General features: G+C 38.3%; 1 protein-coding gene across 1 annotated transcript; it reads right to left on the bottom strand.

Annotated features, from left to right (window-relative positions):
- Positions 1-894: 894 nt before the first annotated feature.
- On the bottom strand, positions 895-17052 carry RBBP6 (retinoblastoma binding protein 6). Its single transcript, XM_010296707.1, has 14 exons — positions 16984-17052; positions 14487-14575; positions 14273-14369; positions 13313-13452; positions 12335-12507; positions 11497-11600; positions 10715-11064; positions 9528-9624; positions 9369-9447; positions 9206-9263; positions 7686-8051; positions 7229-7330; positions 4034-5782; positions 895-2888 (listed from the first exon to the last, which is right to left on the bottom strand). Exons 1-14 carry the CDS (start codon positions 17050-17052, stop codon positions 1319-1321), a joined length of 5043 nt encoding a protein of 1680 aa, XP_010295009.1. The 3' UTR covers positions 895-1318.
- Positions 17053-18006: the final 954 nt, after the last annotated feature.

The following is an 18006-nucleotide window of genomic DNA, read 5'->3' on the forward strand; positions in this document are numbered from 1 at the left end:
AGTCTGCGCAAGCAGGAAGCCCTGATATGCTGCTTTAATTTATAGTACTTTCAAACAGAACTCTGCTGGGGCAAATCCCATAGCCAAACCGTCGAGGGCTTTTGCTAATGAATTCAATCATTACTGGGATGCTACGTCCTTAATACACAACACGAAGGATTTCTTACCATGCTGGCTTTCTGACAGTTGAGCAACACCCACCACTGCCACCTTTTTTTTTTTTTTAAAATTGCATCTGTCTTAAAATTATCAAGCTAATTAGATTCACATAGTCTAGATTTCCTGCCAGTCTTCCAAGCAGAGGGCTTCCTTTCTAGTGGGCTTTCTTCTTCTGCCAAACTCATTTGCTGAACCTCACATTTCACGGAAGTGTTAGTTCTGTATCATGTGGCAGCACCATATGAAAATACTAATAATAAAGCTTCTATTTAAAAAAAAACCCACAAACATCTTGGTGATCAGCATCGTTGTGAAAGAAAATGCAGATTTCAGGACATCTTAAAATATGTGCAAATGTTTGCTGGCAAATGACAGCAGCTTTCTAAACAAACTGGAGCAATGTTGAAATGTGACAGCTTACTATCTAAGACTATTTTAAAATAGCCAGCACCAGCTGCTAATAGCAGCTATATTTTTGGGGCCATATACTACCTTTTACAATACAAAACCAAGTCCACTTGTCACATGAAAAAAGTGGCACTCTTGGCAGTACCTCCCCATGCTGCATGAGTTAAAAGATCTGAAGTCCTACCAGGCTTTTCAAAATTAAACCCACTGATATGTTTTTTTTCATACCTGTTAGCTACCAGCAAGCTTTTACTGGTAGCTTTCTTTTGTCACTAGTCTTTTCTTCGCTAATGTTCAGGCAGCACTAGAAGTCTCATCACATTGGATAGTTTACTGAAAACTTTTTATTGTAATCAAAAAGTGACATAACAGGGCTGTAATGTATTCTGCAAATCATTCTGCTGATATTTTATAACTGATACCAGCTTCTTCTGCCAGGCAATTAAAAAAAAAATTCAAATGTGAAAATTTTCACAGTACAGTAAACTCCACCCAAACTAATTAACGGTGGTTAAAAAATAAGATGCCCCAGCAAAACCTTTCATGTTACATGGTCACAACTCACAATTCTGTACAAAATGTTCACTTTTATAAAGCTCTGATGTAAAAATCAAATAATCAAGCAGCAATATTTTAAGTGCAGCACAGGGTCTTTCATGTCATTATTTACAACGCTTGAATTCGTTTACATTTTAACAAAATTTAATACAGATGACTTAGGAATTAAGTCATTTTTTAATTATCTGTCATTCTATGTAGTGACAGATTTCACTTTTTGGTCATCTTTCTCTTTATCTTTGCTCTTCTTTGATTTTTTCTTCTTGTGTTTGTGTTTTTGGCTCTTTTCCAATTCCGTTTCATTTCCAACGTGTTTCTTATGCTTCTTGTGTTTCTTATGCTTCTTGTGCTTCTTCTTTTCTTTCTTCTTTTTCTTTTTCTTGCTGTCTTGACTCTCCCCTGAGCTGGCACTACTGCTGTGGCTTCGAGTCTGACTCTCGGAAGGGCTTTGACTGCGGCTGCGGCTAACACTGGGACTGCTCTGACTTTGACTTCGGCTTGCTTCAGGCTGGTCAACTGCAGCGGGTGCTGCTGTTTCCTCTTTCACCTTATCAACAGCCTTTTCTTTCGTTTCTTTCGGATTTTTTCCTGCAGCTTCCTCCTCTTTTGCAGATACATTACTCTCGCTGTCACTTTCATTGTAGTCTGGTACAAAGGCAGCCTCATCAGTCTCTCGAGTTAGATCAGAAGAGAGCCGTGAGGAGCTGCTTACCTGAGGCTTAGGCTTGACAACACTTTTATCGTTTTGTCCTGTCACCGTCTCTTTCTCATTTTTTACATCTGGTGATTCTTGCCTCAAAGGTGGTTTGTTACCACTTGGCTCTTTCTCTTTATTGCTCTTTACTTCTGGTACATGCTTCTCTTTCTCTTTTCCTGAATTTTTATCTGGAGGTTTATGTTCCTCCAATGTACGCTTGGAATCGTGAGCAGCTTTGTGATCAGACTGCTTCCGCTCACGCGGAGGACTGTAGCTGCTCCTTTTGGCATCCCCAGTGCCCTTTTTGGACGGTTCTGCTCGTTCATCTCTCGGCTTACTTTTCTGTACTGATGCAGATTCTCTGTTTCGAGAAGGGGAGTCTTTTCTCCTTGCTAATTCACTCTTTTCATCCCTGCGCTTGGAACTAGAATGCTCTCTGTTGCCATCGTGGTCAGATTTTTTGTCTCTGTTAGGAGCTAAGTCTTTAGCAGTGGATCCACGGCCAGCATCATGTTTCTCTGAAGATCTGCTGTCTTTGGAAGATTGAGAAATATTTTTTCCATTTCCTTGCTCAGCTGCACGTTCCGAGTGGTCTTTTTCTGGCTGAACACTGCTCTTTCTCTTCTCAGAAGTGTCCTTGTCTGACAAAGAATGATCCCGGTCTTTGGTTTTTCCTTTTTCAGTCGATATTGAACTTTTTGAACTTTTTGCATCATGCTGGGAGCTTTCATAACTCGCCTCTTTTGTAGTTTTCTGTGTTTTCTCCAAAGGCTCCATCTCTTTTTCATTGTGTTTTATGGGGTTTGGTGGCTTAGCACTCACATTTTTTATAACACTAGCAGGTTTTCCTATGTTTGTGGGCACCTGGGTAGCTTTAATGTCTTCCTCTTCAGACTCAAAGTCATCTTTATCCCACTTTGACTGAGGGACCTGGATCATAATAATGACGTCTTCAGCAGGGGCTGTTATATCGTTATTATACTCCTCCATGGTCTTAATGACAGTTCGTTTTGTATCTGGCTTTTCTTCAGTCTTTCTAATGGGGCTTCCTCCAGTAGAACTAGTGCTAAGGGGAAAAAAGCGTACGTTAGTAACAGGCGAGGTACACACACCGCCATCTTTGGTAACATTTTATAAAACAGCTTTTGTTTCAATTCTAAATCTGCATCACTTTTTTTCGAAAGATCTTCAATTAAGGGAACAGACAAGAAAAAGGATGAGTCCACTAGCTAAGATTATGAGCAATCAATTAATTTAGTATCTTGCTACTATACATTTAATTAACAAAGGCACAAGATTATCAGATTGGGGACTGTCTGATCTGGTAATTCCTTCATGTCCTATTTCTACTACCAATGGCAAATAAATTAGATATACATTCTTGTTTCAACATGTAAGCAAGCAATTATGGAGAGGTATATACAACCAATGCTTTATTCTCATGTTCCAGTGTTCTCCTTTACAAAAATGTCTGGTTTAAAAACTTTTTAGAATATCAAGACACTATCTGAAGTATCCAGCAACGTCTTAGATGTTTTGAGTTTCCTTTGTCCTGCTTGTTTAGATGCTGAAGTAATAACAGCTCCACACTAGAGTGGGGTTTTTTTCCCCCACATGTCACACAATGGAATACAGACGAGAGATCTCCAAGGTAAGTGCCATAAAAGTTGGCACTGAGCTGGGAGAAGTGTAGCTGTGTCAAGATGGCACGGTGCTCCAAGCTAAAATTGCTACAATATATTGGCAGCCAAGCTGCTATTTCTGCAAGGTATAATTTCATGTCATACTGACAAAAGTAGATCATTACAGTACCTTGCAATTTTTAAAATGCAAAACATTGTACAGGATAGACATGTCTGTTGTCCTTGCCTTTAGCAGTAGGCTGGATTTGAAGGAAGACAGAGAGGACACTCCTCAAAGAGTCAACACGTAATGAATAAGAAGAGGGGGAGAAAAGTCCCAGAAGGGTCTTTTTTCAAAGAGGTCAAATACATCCACAATGAATTAACCTTATTAGCTTTCTGTGCAGTACAGACTGCTTGTCTTTAACAAAATTTGATTTTGACCCAATACCGTTTAACAGGAAAGACCACAGATTATTCACTCACTTAGCATGGATTTAGCTGCTCCCTTCATTAGTCACCATAAATAATTTTACTTTTTTGGGGAGGTTGGGGAGGGTTAAGAACGGGAAAAGAAATGATGAGGTACCTGGTGTAATCTACAAGAGTTGAACTAGATCCATCAGCTGCTGTTACTTTTCTTCTCACTTTTCCCTTTGCTTTTTCTTGTTTAACTTTGCTGCTGCTTGGCTCAGGTTTCTCAACAGGTTCTTTCACGGGTGGCACATTTTCTCCACTCACAATCTTTTTGCCAGTTTCTCGGTTAAGTTTAATCTTTTTTGCGGGGTTGTTAAGAAAAGCAGATTTATCCTTCTCTGGAGTTCGCTCTCCTTTTTCACCATCAGGCTCAGTCTTCCCCTTCGGCGATGTTTTCGATTCAGCAGTTTCTGGTTTAGAGACCTTTATGGAAGTGGCTTCATGTTCCTTATCAACCTTTTCATCCGCTTTTCTTTTTCTTTTTTCAGGTTTTGCATCAGAAGGTTTGCTTTTTTCAGCAGGTTTTTTTGACTTGTCCTCTTTGTTGGAGGGCTTCTCCAATTTGGTTTCTTTTGGATGGTCTTTCTTTGCCTTTTCCTCCTTGGCTGGCCTGGTTTCTGGGTGATCTTTTGTCACTTTTGGGTGAACTTTTCGTGGGGTACCAAGAGCCTTCTCATCCTTTTGAGAGGATGATGTTTTAACACTGTCTGTCTTTGGCAACTCCTCCTTCCCTTTTTTCACAGGAGGTTCCGTTCGAGGAGATTTTTCACGATCAGCATCCGCCTTCTCTTGGGAAGCTTTAGCTGGTTTTATTATATTGTCTTTCTTAGGAGGAACGGCCACTTCTACTTTCCGCTTTGTCTTGTCAATTTTTGCTTTTGGCTTATCCTTCTCCTTTTTCTCCTTTTCAGACACCGGTTTGAAAGCAATAGAATCTGCTTCCATAGGCTCATCTCTCACAGGGGTGGCATCATCTCTGCTTGGGAGTATGAACAATGTGTCCGTTTTAACGTCTTCTCCTGTAACTGGCTCCCTTTGTTTTCTCGCACCTTCTAACAACTCAGCATTGGGAAATCCTTCATTCTCATCCCCTTTTCTTCTCTTCCGGTGTTTTTTATGTTTATTTCCTTTGCCATCTCCCAGCGGATTTTCCACCTCCTTCTCTTTTGATTTTGTAGGATCTTTGACACCATGGCTCTCTCTTCCAGAAGGTTTTTCAGGGTAATTTCCAGCTATATTACGATTTCTGTGGCTCTGCCCACCAGGATAATCCTCCCTACGTCCCCGAGCATATGGCGAGTTCTCTCGTCTGGTCCCAGGTGGACCAAACCTATCTGGAGAAAAGTTCTCTCTATTTACTGGAGGACGAGGTTGAGTGCCAACGGCATAGCCCTTGTAAAACTTTTCATACCATTCTCTATAGTTCCTTTCCCATTCTCTGTATCGTTCCTTTTCAAACGGATCTCTAAAGTCAACAGATCTGCCATAGTAAGCTTTGATATCATACGGTGGAACTTCTCTGTATCTATTAAAATACTCCCTTTCTCCTTCCCCTTGAGGTATAGTCCGTTTAGTGGGAGACTGGCCTCTAAATACTGGAGACCTTGACCGTGAATGGTATCTTCTGTATGGGGGTGACCTTGACCTTGACCGGTGATAACCATGTGACCTTGACCTAGAACGATAGTTACGGCTCTTCCCTTTCCCTCTTCTTGGATACGGTGGTGATCGCGAGTAGGAACGAGAATGGGAACGACTAAATGATCGAGAGTAGGATCGAGAGCGGGAAGAACCTGATCTTGACTTGGAGTAGGTATACGAACTTCTAGAGTAAGATGATGCACTATAGGGAGACTTGGACCTTAAAAAAAACACAACACAAAAAACATAAATGAAGTTAATTCAAAACAGTCACTCTGCCCTGTTTTTTTCCTCCCAAATTTGGTTTGTTTGTTTGTTTTTTTTCCTCTCCATATGCTTATGTCAAAGCTTCGTTCAGCTGCTGACATAATGCTACTGTAAATTGAAGAACTTGATAACATGTAAAAGTTTCTGCTTACAAGACAGAACAGCTGCTGCTTTGTTAGTGTAAAAACATACAGGAAGGGTAAGTCTACTTTCACTCACTTCTACCACATGAACTACCATTGCTATTGATTGATTTAAGGTGGTGTATACTGGCCTCTACTGGTACATGAACACGCACATTTTTCACTACTAGGCAACTACATGCAGTGCAAATCATTTTTGTTGCAGTAAGATGCAAAAAGAGCAACTCTTAATGGCTACAGTACAGTATCAAACATCAAGAAAACACAATTTAGCCTGAAGACAAGAAAGCTGAATTTTACAATGCCAGCTTAGTCTATTTAACTTCACTACTTATTTGGCAATTTGTACAGGATACAAAATACTTGTGCCGCAATTCTACATGCAGGACTATTTAATCAACACTTCTAGCCAAATGTCCTAGCAAAATTTTGCACATACCCCTAGCTCTAACCAAGGCTAGTGACTGCATTTCAAGAAAAAATCATATCTAAAAGCTTCTAAACTCAGCCTCTAGTAATATGCCTCAATGCCATTACTCTAGGAAAGATACTGACAGCATTACTAATAGAGAGCTACTCAGACTCCTGCCCAAGTGATTTTTTGGGATAGAAAACATCAGCTACCCCAAGTTTTTTCTTCACAAGTTTTTCTTTTATTATTTTTTAAAGAACCATTTCACATTATTCTGTGTATGTTCATTAGCATCATTCCTCCTCTCAAAGTCCTTCACCAATTTAAGATTTCCTTAAAAACAAGTCTGATCTTTTAATTCCTAAGAAAAATTTAACAATGCCAACAAAATACTAGCAAAAGCCACCAGTTTGCAGTCCAGGTTAATCTCTCTCCATGTAGCCATATGAGATAAAAAAAAGAGGAAATGAAGACAACTTCTCTCACATATCTCCTCCGAAGTGCTTTGAGGTAATGGTTACAATCAGAATAGGGAGACGCAGAAAATCCAGCAACTACACCTATTCAGTTTCTGGCTTCCTCAGGGCTGTCAGGAGGTGAAGGATGCCGTTACAGAGAAGCTTTAGTAAAAAAGACTCCAGTTCCTTAACAACTGCTGCCAAATTATAACTATGAGTCAACTGTAATCTCTGCCATATTTGAGCTAGTAACCTACATATGAAACTCCTATCACTGCTAATCCCTTGAATCATCCAATCCATCTAACGATAAAGAGGTGGAGTAGAACTCCTCCTGATTCTTCTAGACAATCTGCTTCTCCATTACGGACATGTAAAGCAGTTACCTGGAAAACGAACGCCTACGCTCCTTTTGAATCTTTTTATATTCCATCAATTCCTTAGCAAAATCATTTGTAAACTCATCAAGTTTGGACTTTTTCTTTTCCCTGTTAAAATAAGTTTGACCTTTATTACAATTATAGTTTGACCTTTATTACAAAAAGACATCAAGAAACAAAACACGGCCAATATGAGAAAATGTATACTGCATGCAAATGCAAAAGGTGAACATCCTATTTAAGCAAAAAACAGTTTAGAATTCCTACACGTTTTAGGGAAAGTTTTAGAATTACATTTGTGTTGTTTTAGTTTTGCATGTTTACCATCTGCAACGAAAAAGTATATTGGAAGAGACACTATGTAATTTTTGCTTATGTCAGATGTACTTTAGTGTAACTGCAGTCCGATACGCTATTGAAATACAAAAATAAAAAACGCAACTTCATTGAGCCAAATACTTACTCCTCTTTAAGTCTCCGTTGTTCTCGGTAAAACTCCTCCCTAGATAAAGGAGGTGCTTGTGTCGTGGGGATGGTATTTGAATGAGCCGTTGGTACTGCTGTTGGTACCCAAGCTGATGACATGTTTGCAGGAGCTGGGGGATATCCTGGAGGGGGGACAGTGTACCCAGCAGACGGAGGCTGACCAGGTGGAAACTGAGGAGGGAACTGTGGTGGTGGTACCCCCGGAGGAAGAGGAAGTGCGTGGGGTGGTGGAGGGTACAAGGGAGGTGGAGGCACAGGCACAAAGACTGGTGCGGATGCTGGTAGTGTTGGGGCCTGAGTCCTTTGGGTACGTTCGCTGTGCAGGCGTCCTCGATTTGAACTTCTAAAGAAACCCAAAAACATGTGTCACACTTTGTCACACTCTGCCCTGATTTTAAAGAGGAAAGAGAATGAAGTGGGGGTACAGTGGCGAGCACTTCTTGTTCTCAACTTAAAAATTTTTCTCCCCGCTTTCTACTCATTTGAGACTACGCTCCTTTCTTGATCCTCATATTTGCCTTCCACACCCTCACCCCGAACAGTTCCCGCAGTCTTCTCTCCTTATACTCAGCTTTGCGACTGTGGGTGGAGGCTGCCCATGCTTAAAAGAGACTCCCATCTCTCCAAGTGCCCACCGCTCCTCTGCCACTCCTTCATACACTTAATACTTCACACTTCTTATGTTCAAAGTACTGTACAGGTGTTAACTAATCTCTCAAACTTCTTCTAACTTCTTCCACGTACGCTTCCTATGTTGTTGCCTCACTATGATGTATTTGGTCTGTCCTTGCCCCTGAATTGTTATTTTCTTGCTTGCTGAATCTGAGATTTTAGATAATCTGTGGGATGGACCCAGGTTTTTGTTTTGATTTATCTTTAAGATTTTATAAACACAACGCACCCTTACAATCTATCTATAACAAATATATACCAAAATGATGAACTAACTTCAGCAGCTTATAGATAAAATGCACGACTCTCTCCAATTGAGAGAAAGCAGCTTGGTTATTTGAGATAACTGAATTGAAGAAATGCAACATTGTCATAAAGTAACAGTGCTGATTTTTCCAATAATTTGCTCAATAGGTATCAACTAAGTTGTTAAAAGAAGAATGCTGGAGGCTGATTTCTATTGGGAAATCAATTCTTCAGCCCTATTCAGCGAGTAATCAAAAGGGTGGATTTCCGTCTGACCTTTTAATTATATTTAATTTTTATGTGTAATTATGGTTTCCTCAAAAAGTGTTCGTTTTTCAGAGCCCTCTTTCCAATTATGTACTGGAGTTCTATGTTAAATAATCTTACTGAAAGCACAGATCCCCTTTGTTAAAGCTAATTCAAATTAAGCCGTTTAAAAATTAATTAACCCTTGTATTTTCCACAAATACTTATGTATACTTATTTCATTATAAATCAGCTGTTGTATAAGTTATATGTTACAGCCTCATTTTAACAGGCTACAAGTAGCAGTATAATGAATTTCTGTAGAATACTTACAGTTCCCAACCTGGTCTGCCACCTGCTGAGCGAATTGTACTGGCTCTCATTGGATGACCTTTTGGAGTGGGGAGAGGAAAAAGAAAAAAAAAGAAAAAACAAAACCACTGAGTTTATCTGAAGAAAATGTTTTAGAAGAAATTCTGAAGTTATAGTTGCTTACCAGTTGTGGGTATCGATTGTCCTTGGGGGCCCAGAAGACTTGGTATTGCTGGTTGTCTTAGTACAGGAACCTGATAGCCCTTGTGAATAAATGCAAACAATCAGAAAATAAGCTCTACTAAAATATAAGAATCACTGCATATGTTGAAATAAAATTTACCTTTTCTTCCAACAAACTGCTGATTGACAGAGGGGAAGATTTTGAAAGTTCAGCGGCAGTCACCAGAGCAGCAGGAGGTAACACAGTATCAGCATCACTAAAAAAAAAAAAAAAATTTAAAAATGTATTATTCAAACATTGTTTGAAGTACTACTTGAAATATAAAGTCCAAGGTGAGAAAACGCTGACTACTGTAAATGGTAGAAAAATCTTCACCAGGTTTACAGATGTGAAGTTGGCTGACTCCAAATGAAGCCCTGACAAGACATCAATTTGGACTGCTGGTATTTAAAGAGGAAGCTCACTGGAAAAATATTTTATTAAGCTAGCTGCACATGAAAGGATTAGAACACATATAAGCCACACTCTGAATCTGTTTTGGAAGAGGCAAGAAGTGGAATTCTATTAGGAAATGTTTATGCGCTAGTTCAGAGGCTGCCTTAGAGGTTCTTTTGAATTGTGGACCTTTGTATTCAACGGTACAGCTGAGTCCGACAGTCTTCTGGACAAGAGTGGCTATTTGCATCCAAGGCATAAAGTTGAAAGGCTATAAACCCTAAACAGCAGCACAGATTTTTAATGCGTTTTCTATGACTTCACTGGGTTGTAAACTTACGACTGTCATGTTTGTAAATCTTTCAAATTTACAGTGTTTCACCAAATCTGTATGCGTCACTGACTAGCCTGTGTATTACTGAAGATGACTCTGACTTATCATAATACTGATAATAGAAATACTGTAGAAAAAAGTAACGTGAAAATACCTGCTCAATTCTACCTATAATTGTGCTTTTACACTTTTCATGAAAATTTTATTTCCTCAGTACTAAAGAGAAATTAATGCACTCAGGAAGGTTTGGCATAACTAAGTGGCTACTTTAGGAATCGCTAGCCACATAAAATCAAAAGGCTCCTGAGGAAAAAAGTTTCTCTTTCAGGGTAAACCTGTATTGAATGACTGCCAAGGGAACCAACCAAGAAATACTTCTGAGAAAAATTCTTGCATGAGGCACACTTCCAACTTATCAAAGTGTCCTCGTTCAAAGTAAAAACAACAGAACTTCCAGAGTTATCTGGAACTGTCAGTAACAATAAATAAATTCCTAGCAAAGAGGCTCAAGGTGAAGAAACTAACTTAAACATTCTGGTGTCTTTTTATTTTCATGTTGATCTACAGATTTACTTACCGAAAAGGTCCATCTGGCTTTTCACCACGGAGAGACAGGGACACTGCTGGAGGGAGATCGGAGACAACAACAGAAGACGGATTTACTGCCAGCCCAGCTGCCTGACCAGGGGCCAGCGATGACAAAGCAGCAGCAGAACGAGAAGCCAGGGAAGCCAACGGTATCATTAGTGGATCCTGCTGCCTGGAAATTGCTGGCCGGAGCAGAGGCTGCAGGTTGCGTGTTATTGTTTGTCTCATTAGGGGTGGTGGAGGTGGTGGCGGTGGTGGTGGCTGCTGCTGGTGTTGCTGCTGAATCTGCTTACGAAGCCTTTTTGTGTAGCCAGTTTCATTTTTGAAGTTGTTCACAGCCTAGCGACAGAAAAACATTCACAAAAGGGCACTATAAAACTTCAGTACATACACGAAGAAAAGCCTCCACAAAGTAAAATTACTCGTTTACTCCTGTAAATGCTATTAATCCTAAAATAAATCAACATACAGATACGTGAACACATCACACTAAACACTGGCATTAACGATTGGTAACTCAGATACTCTGAGTTTAAAGTACTTTGGTGTTAACACCGAATTTGAAAGCGAGGCAATCATGACGTGAATTTGCCAGATTGTCTCTAAACAGCTGTAAGCTTCTGTAACAATAGATAATGTATTTGAAAAGTCAATTTAGCCTTATTCAATTTATCCTTGCTTCAGGAGATGTAAATTAGTATTTTCCTCCCTTTCAGCTTTTTACAAATAGACTTTTCTCACAAACAGTTTACGTAAAATTCATCATGTTACCTGGCGTAGGAACTTGTTGGCAATTAAAGCATCAGGAGAAACATCTGTTTGATGACACGTTGGACATGTATGTTCCTCAGATTCCAGTAATGCTGTTCTAATACCTGTGAATAATTTGAATAATCAAAATAGTTTTTAGCCAAACGAAGGAATTCTTTGGGGTTCAAATAAATTATAAAAATATGTATATGATTAATGGGTGAACATGGTCTTGAATTGAGAGCATGAAGCTATGAATGTTCAATAGTATAAAAAATTTCTAGCATGCTGCAAATAACTATTCATTTTTGATATTTTACTATTGTAACATTGGAAGATGTAGAGTAGGCTGTATCTTCCACTACCTAGTACAGTGAGAAGTCAACAACCTCAGAGTTAATGAATAAAACACGTTTCAAAAAAACAGTAGCAGGTTTGAGTTCTGAAGGCTATAACCAACTCTCCCATGGAGAAGAACATGGATTAAATGCCAAACTATCCGTTTCTTGCAGACCACAGCAAGTCACCAGGGCTCGATATGTAATTTTGTATGAGAGAAAGGGCTGTGGACAAACTAAATGCATTCGGTATCTAATACTGTTATCACCTGCACAATTATGCACTTTTCTCATACTGGTCCTTCCACATGTACAGAAGATTTAACTAGACACATAACAGAAAAAAGCTTTCTGCCCCTCCACCCCCCACCCCAGTGCCCCCCTTATACCAGAGTCCCTTCCTGTTCAGGGTATACTTAGGTATTAAATACAACTGGTAACAAAGTGATTTTGTTATATCCTATTTTGGCTTTCAGAAGATCAGATTTGCCATTTTGAATTAGTATAGGACTAACACTTACATTCATCACAATAGCTGTTTCCACAGCAGGGAATAACAACTGCATCAGTCATTATATCCTTACAAATGAGACATAACAACTCATCTGGAATAGGATCGTCTTCTTCTGAGGAGGAGGATGGCTCCTCTGGTAAAAAGGGAGGCTTCTCCTTTTTTCCTATAGCATAAGCTTCCCTGGAGGGGGATGGGAAAGGAAAAAGCAGAAAGTTAAAAATGGGTAAAGGAAAACTTTCCCAAGCTTTGGATTTTATCGAAGGAAGGTAATAGATGGAATTCATCTCACTCCACATTAGCCTTCTAAAACACAGGCATTTAGTTTAAAACTACTTTTCTATAGCCACAACACCAGAAGAGGGAGGGAGGAACAATTTTCCCTCTGCAGAACTCTCCCATTCATTGGATCAACTAAGAAAGGGAAAACCCAGACTAGAAAAGTATTTTTTTGACAGCCAGAAATCAGGTGAAATGAATCCCGTTTCTCCTTTGCCAGAGGGTAAATGTAAATTTCAGGCTCGGGATAAAGCTAGTCTCCAAGTAATTACATTTTATAAATTAAAGAAATCTATGTTACAGCTTCTACAAAAGGAGATCCATGACAGAAAAACAGAAGTGCTACCAAGTGTATTTTAAAACAGCCACTGTTCTCAGCACACAGTAGTATTTTCTTAGTTTGCAGCAATAGGAAAAATTAAGTCTGTTTCACACATGAGATTCGATAAAAGTCGAAGGAGGAGGAGATCTAAGTCACACAGCTATCTGTTAAATTTTGCAAGAAGCCTTTGAAACATAAAACAGAAGCAAAAGGACCATCCTATTTTACTATTAGAAAGCATCACAGACTTTAAGGCTGAGATGCAATGACAATGCTTCTGCTCCTCTAATTACAGAAGCCGGCCAACTTGGTTGCATTGCCACTCAGGCCTTTACGTAGGTTCTCTCTCATCCACTTTTTGGACAGTCCAATTAATTCCATACTTACGCATCAATGGTTGGTATTGCGTATTTTCCAGTGTTTGTCAGCATAGCACCCTTTGTATTGGGATCCTTCACCTCCATCATGAAACTCCTTGGAATTCCTGTGCTCTTTTTAATTCTGGGAACAGACTCAAAATTTTTGTCCTGTTAAGAGAAGAAATGCAGACATCTCTCATCTTAAGACCCACATTTAAAATGAGATTTCAATTATTATTTTAAGCAGCAAAAGCCTCTAACACTGTCCTTTTACCTAGCATAAGGGTTGTTTGACTGAAATACTTATTTCCCTAAATGAATACAGCCAGAATGTTCCAAAGGCTTGAGCAGTATTTTGAACTCTGGCTTAACTTCAGGTTCCTTAAGGGTGAAATATCCCTTGGCTCAACCTCCACTCAGAGAAGAGACACAAACCCATTCCTCTGCCAAAGTGCAATTCAGAGCAAGAGCTTAATTCGGTGCTCTGAATCTGTCACTGGGGAAACTTAAGATTCACCACCTATATGAAGCCTGAATTCATACCTCATGCATAGACATTCAGTGACTCATGTTAAGTAACATTAATACTCAACCAGAGATTTGTGCAATTTAAACATGCAAATATTCAATAGATGGGGTCAACCAAAACATTTTTTCTATGAAATACTAAAAGTTGTGAACTTTCATTAAAAAGTTAAAAACAGAGGAAAATTTCCAGTAATATTGAAATGTATCAAAATACACATTAAAAGTTCACAGAGAAAGACCTATAGACATATTTAATGCCTATGACCTAGAAAAAAAGATTTTACATTTATGATTCCAGGTTTCCCTTCAATTTGAAGGGCTTTGCAACACTGCCATATAACCTCTGTATTTCACCCCAAGAGCAACAATTCTTAATATGAATATTCCTGTGTTTGTTAAGTAACTCATAAGGTAAAAAAATTAAAAACTAAGTAACACCAGAAGTCCCCCTCAATCTTACCCCATTTGTTGGACAGTTCTTTATATAGTGGCCAGGTTTTCCGCAACGGAAGCAAGTGTATGATGGCGGAGGTGGACCCAAGGGTTTCTTCATGTAACTAAGTTTTTGGGGAAAAAAAAGGAAGAGGTATGCATGTGTCTCTCTTGTTCAAACAAACAGATCTACAATTTTTCCATAATCTTCAAAGAACAGATTTGATATTATCAACACTTACTTGACTGGATCATATTCATGGCCAGACTGCGTCATCATAGCTTTTATTTTATCTTCTTCGGAAGCATTGGCTTCAGCCAGATTGGCAGTCTGTTTAACAGGTAATTACTTGACACACACATTAGAAACACATTTAAGCCCACACAGCCAAAGACAACACCACTCATCCAATCCTGTAAAGAGCAGCACAACCCTAGCTGAGGTTGCATGAAAACAGCTGCTTATATAAAATACATTTGTCCTGAAGATGTTCTGGGGAGTCCTTACGCCATGACATGATGTTTATGTGCCTGTTCAGCTACTTGAAAAGAGCATTCTTGGGCACTCAAAACCTTAGGCTCTGTTTGTACCTTACATAAAGACTTGTGTAACCAATCCAATTTTCTTCAAAGTGGACTGAAGCTATGTGTAGGAAAAAAAAAAAAAACACAACACACTATGCAGTATTTTTAAATGGATTTTTAAGCTCCAGACTATTTGAAGGAGAAGATATCCACTACACATTTGAGAAATATGGATGCAAGTACCATTATTTACATTTTGCAGCATTAAAAGGACACACAACTTAAGAATTGGGCCAGTTGTTTTTGCTTGCTGAAATTCAGCTTCTGACACAGAAGCATTAAAAGGAACCAAGCTTTTTATAATCCCTCAGCAAGACAAAAGATTCTTTTCAGCAGAAATTTGACCATCGTGTGCTGTAGGCAGTCCAAGCTGCATGTTCCCCCCCACCTAACTTCTTCATATTAAGTGATTTAACTACAGTAAGCAAAACCTGCAGGTTTTTTTTCCAGTTGACTGTGTCCTTTTAACATACAAATTGTAACATAAACCTAGAGCTCCAAATCACTGAAGCCAGCTGATTTTTTTAAAGTAGTATTTGTTCAAATGTTTTTATTACACACTAGTCCAGATACAAGCAGGGTCTAAGGGAGTGACTGTAAATTATTTGGACCTTCAAGCACCTATCATTCAGATCAACCACTCATGGTTTTGTTTTTATATGCATTCATTCACAAAAGCAACCAACTAGTTTCAACATTTTATTAAATGGTCGTTTCATATACACAGTTTTTTCTCAACAGTAACATAATCCAGATCGACAGCTATGAAATCATTTCCATTAACATTTACAGAAAACTTTACAGATACTCGACTAATTTGTTTGAACCCAAACGGTTTACAAAACACATCCAAAAACCACAAAACATTAGTAGGAATAGACCAAAATTCAAATATGGCATTTAATACATAATAAGAATAAAACAGAAAACTGTTAATACATTGCCTCCATGCTAAGCCAGTCTGCACTAGAGAGGTTAGAGTAAGTAACAGTTTTGAGCTGCTTTATGTTATGTTCCTGTATTTTTACGAAATACTTAAATTTTCTCGAAAGCTTAAATGTGTACACCACTTGGACAGTCTTTCACATTTTAGAGTCAAACTTCACATGAGTTTACAGAACCGAGGACATGTTTAGGGACAGCACTAATGGAGACCAATTTCTTTTGGTGGCTACCTTCCAAAAGATTTTTTTTTTTTTTTTTTTTTTTTGCCAAATGTACACAATTTAATTTCTGCAGTGAGAGAGGGAAGAAGTTACCAGTGGGAAGAGATTTCTCCTTGGAAATGAACTCCAGCCTTTATTTGCAGAAGAAAGAACTACCTACTCTGCATTAGTACAGGTCCTGCCTTCTCTAATCTTGGTAACTTTAAAGACTAGAAATTTAATTGACTAGCACTACGCCTTTTCATAGAGTGCAATCACTAGTGCTTTCCCAGACAAAGTTACACATTATTGAGCAAAAAATGCAAGCAGTTCCATAGCAAAACATGGCATTACAACAGTTTCAGAAGGTCACATCTGCTAATATGCCACACATACACATTGGTATATTCCTATAAACAATTAGGTACATTTACACAATTTACACAGTCTGCGTTCAAACAAATTAGATTGTGTTGTCCACTGTATATATAACACAATTTACGAAATTGTGCAGCATTCAAAGAATGGATCTATAACTATTATGACTAGAAATTCAAAAATAGACATGCAATTGTCCATGTTACAGAAACGCTTCTATTTTGGCTGTTGCAAACCCCCTGAAATGTCCATAACTTACAGCCAATTAAATTCTTCTGTAAAAATTGTGTTAGTTTCCAACGCAAAATTAACGAAACGTATGAAAAACGGTAAACAGCTTCTGAAGTGCTTCTTCTTTGTGTCTTGAAGATGAGTAATACTGCAACATTATGTTGAGGCTGATAAGGTACTCCCCTTCTATCTTCCCAAACTGGGAACTACTCTTTACAGGATAGTATCATAATATACACACATTTTAAAGTTAAAATAAATACTTTAAATTATTAAATATTAAATTAAAGTTTTGTTCAAATTACAACAGTTATCCAGCTATAGATCACAGTATAAGATTTAAAAATACGAAGCAAACACTTTTATTTTTAAAGTATTTGACAAGAATATATATATATACCTTAGTAAGCTGGGCCAGAGAAATAGATGCAGAAGAGTCATCAATCTGTTCACAAAAAATTAAACACATATTCAAGTTCTACAATCAAAACATAGCAATAGTTAACCTCTATTGTAGTCTGGAAGTTTGCACTATTATCCTCTGAGTGTCACAGAAAGGCATTTCCAACCTAGTACCATTTTTATTTGTTCAAAACAAAGTCCAAACCTGTGACAGCTTAAGAGAGTGGCTTGTGGTTAATAAGAAGAAACCAAAATAACCAAACCCACTTGAGATCAACTTACTGCTCCAGAATATCTCAGAGGGACCCTTGTCAAATGCTCACAACTGCTTAAAAGTCAAAGGGGTAAGGAAGCCATCAATTTTCAGCTAAAAAACATTTTTTTTTTTTTAAATTAAGTTTATTTGAGAAGGACACATCACTACAGGAAACTAACTTTCAATGTAGTTTGTAAATTAATCAGTTAATGTCTCATCAATTATAAATGCACATGTTTATGCTTTTATGAACACAGTAGCTGCCTGTCAAAATAAAGCACAGGCACATCAGCCCTGAAACATGAACTCTGCCCCTCCTATCAGTAAGTTCAAAAATGCCAAACTCTCCATACCCCACAAAACCCAAATAAAAACACCAATCCAAAACATCAGCCATAAAAGTAACCCACCACTTTGTCTAGAAAAAAAATAAACTGCTTAAATTATTGAAATAAAGATGTTTACGATGGCACAGCAGCCTGTAAAAATTGAGAAATCTCAAGGAATTGATCACTTGTATTTTATTAGATCACAGGTCATACTATCCTAATTAGTTCAGAGGGACCCTTGTCAAATGCTCACAACTGCTTAAAAGTCAAAGGGGTAAGGAAGCCATCAATTTTCAGCTAAAAAACATTTTTTTTTTTTTAAATTAAGTTTATTTGAGAAGGACACATCACTACAGGAAACTAACTTTCAATGTAGTTTGTAAATTAATCAGTTAATGTCTCATCAATTATAAATGCACATGTTTATGCTTTTATG

This window comes from Phaethon lepturus, unplaced genomic scaffold (genome assembly GCF_000687285.1).
Source record: "Phaethon lepturus isolate BGI_N335 unplaced genomic scaffold, ASM68728v1 scaffold7311, whole genome shotgun sequence".
Taxonomy (NCBI): Eukaryota; Metazoa; Chordata; class Aves; order Phaethontiformes; family Phaethontidae; genus Phaethon; species Phaethon lepturus.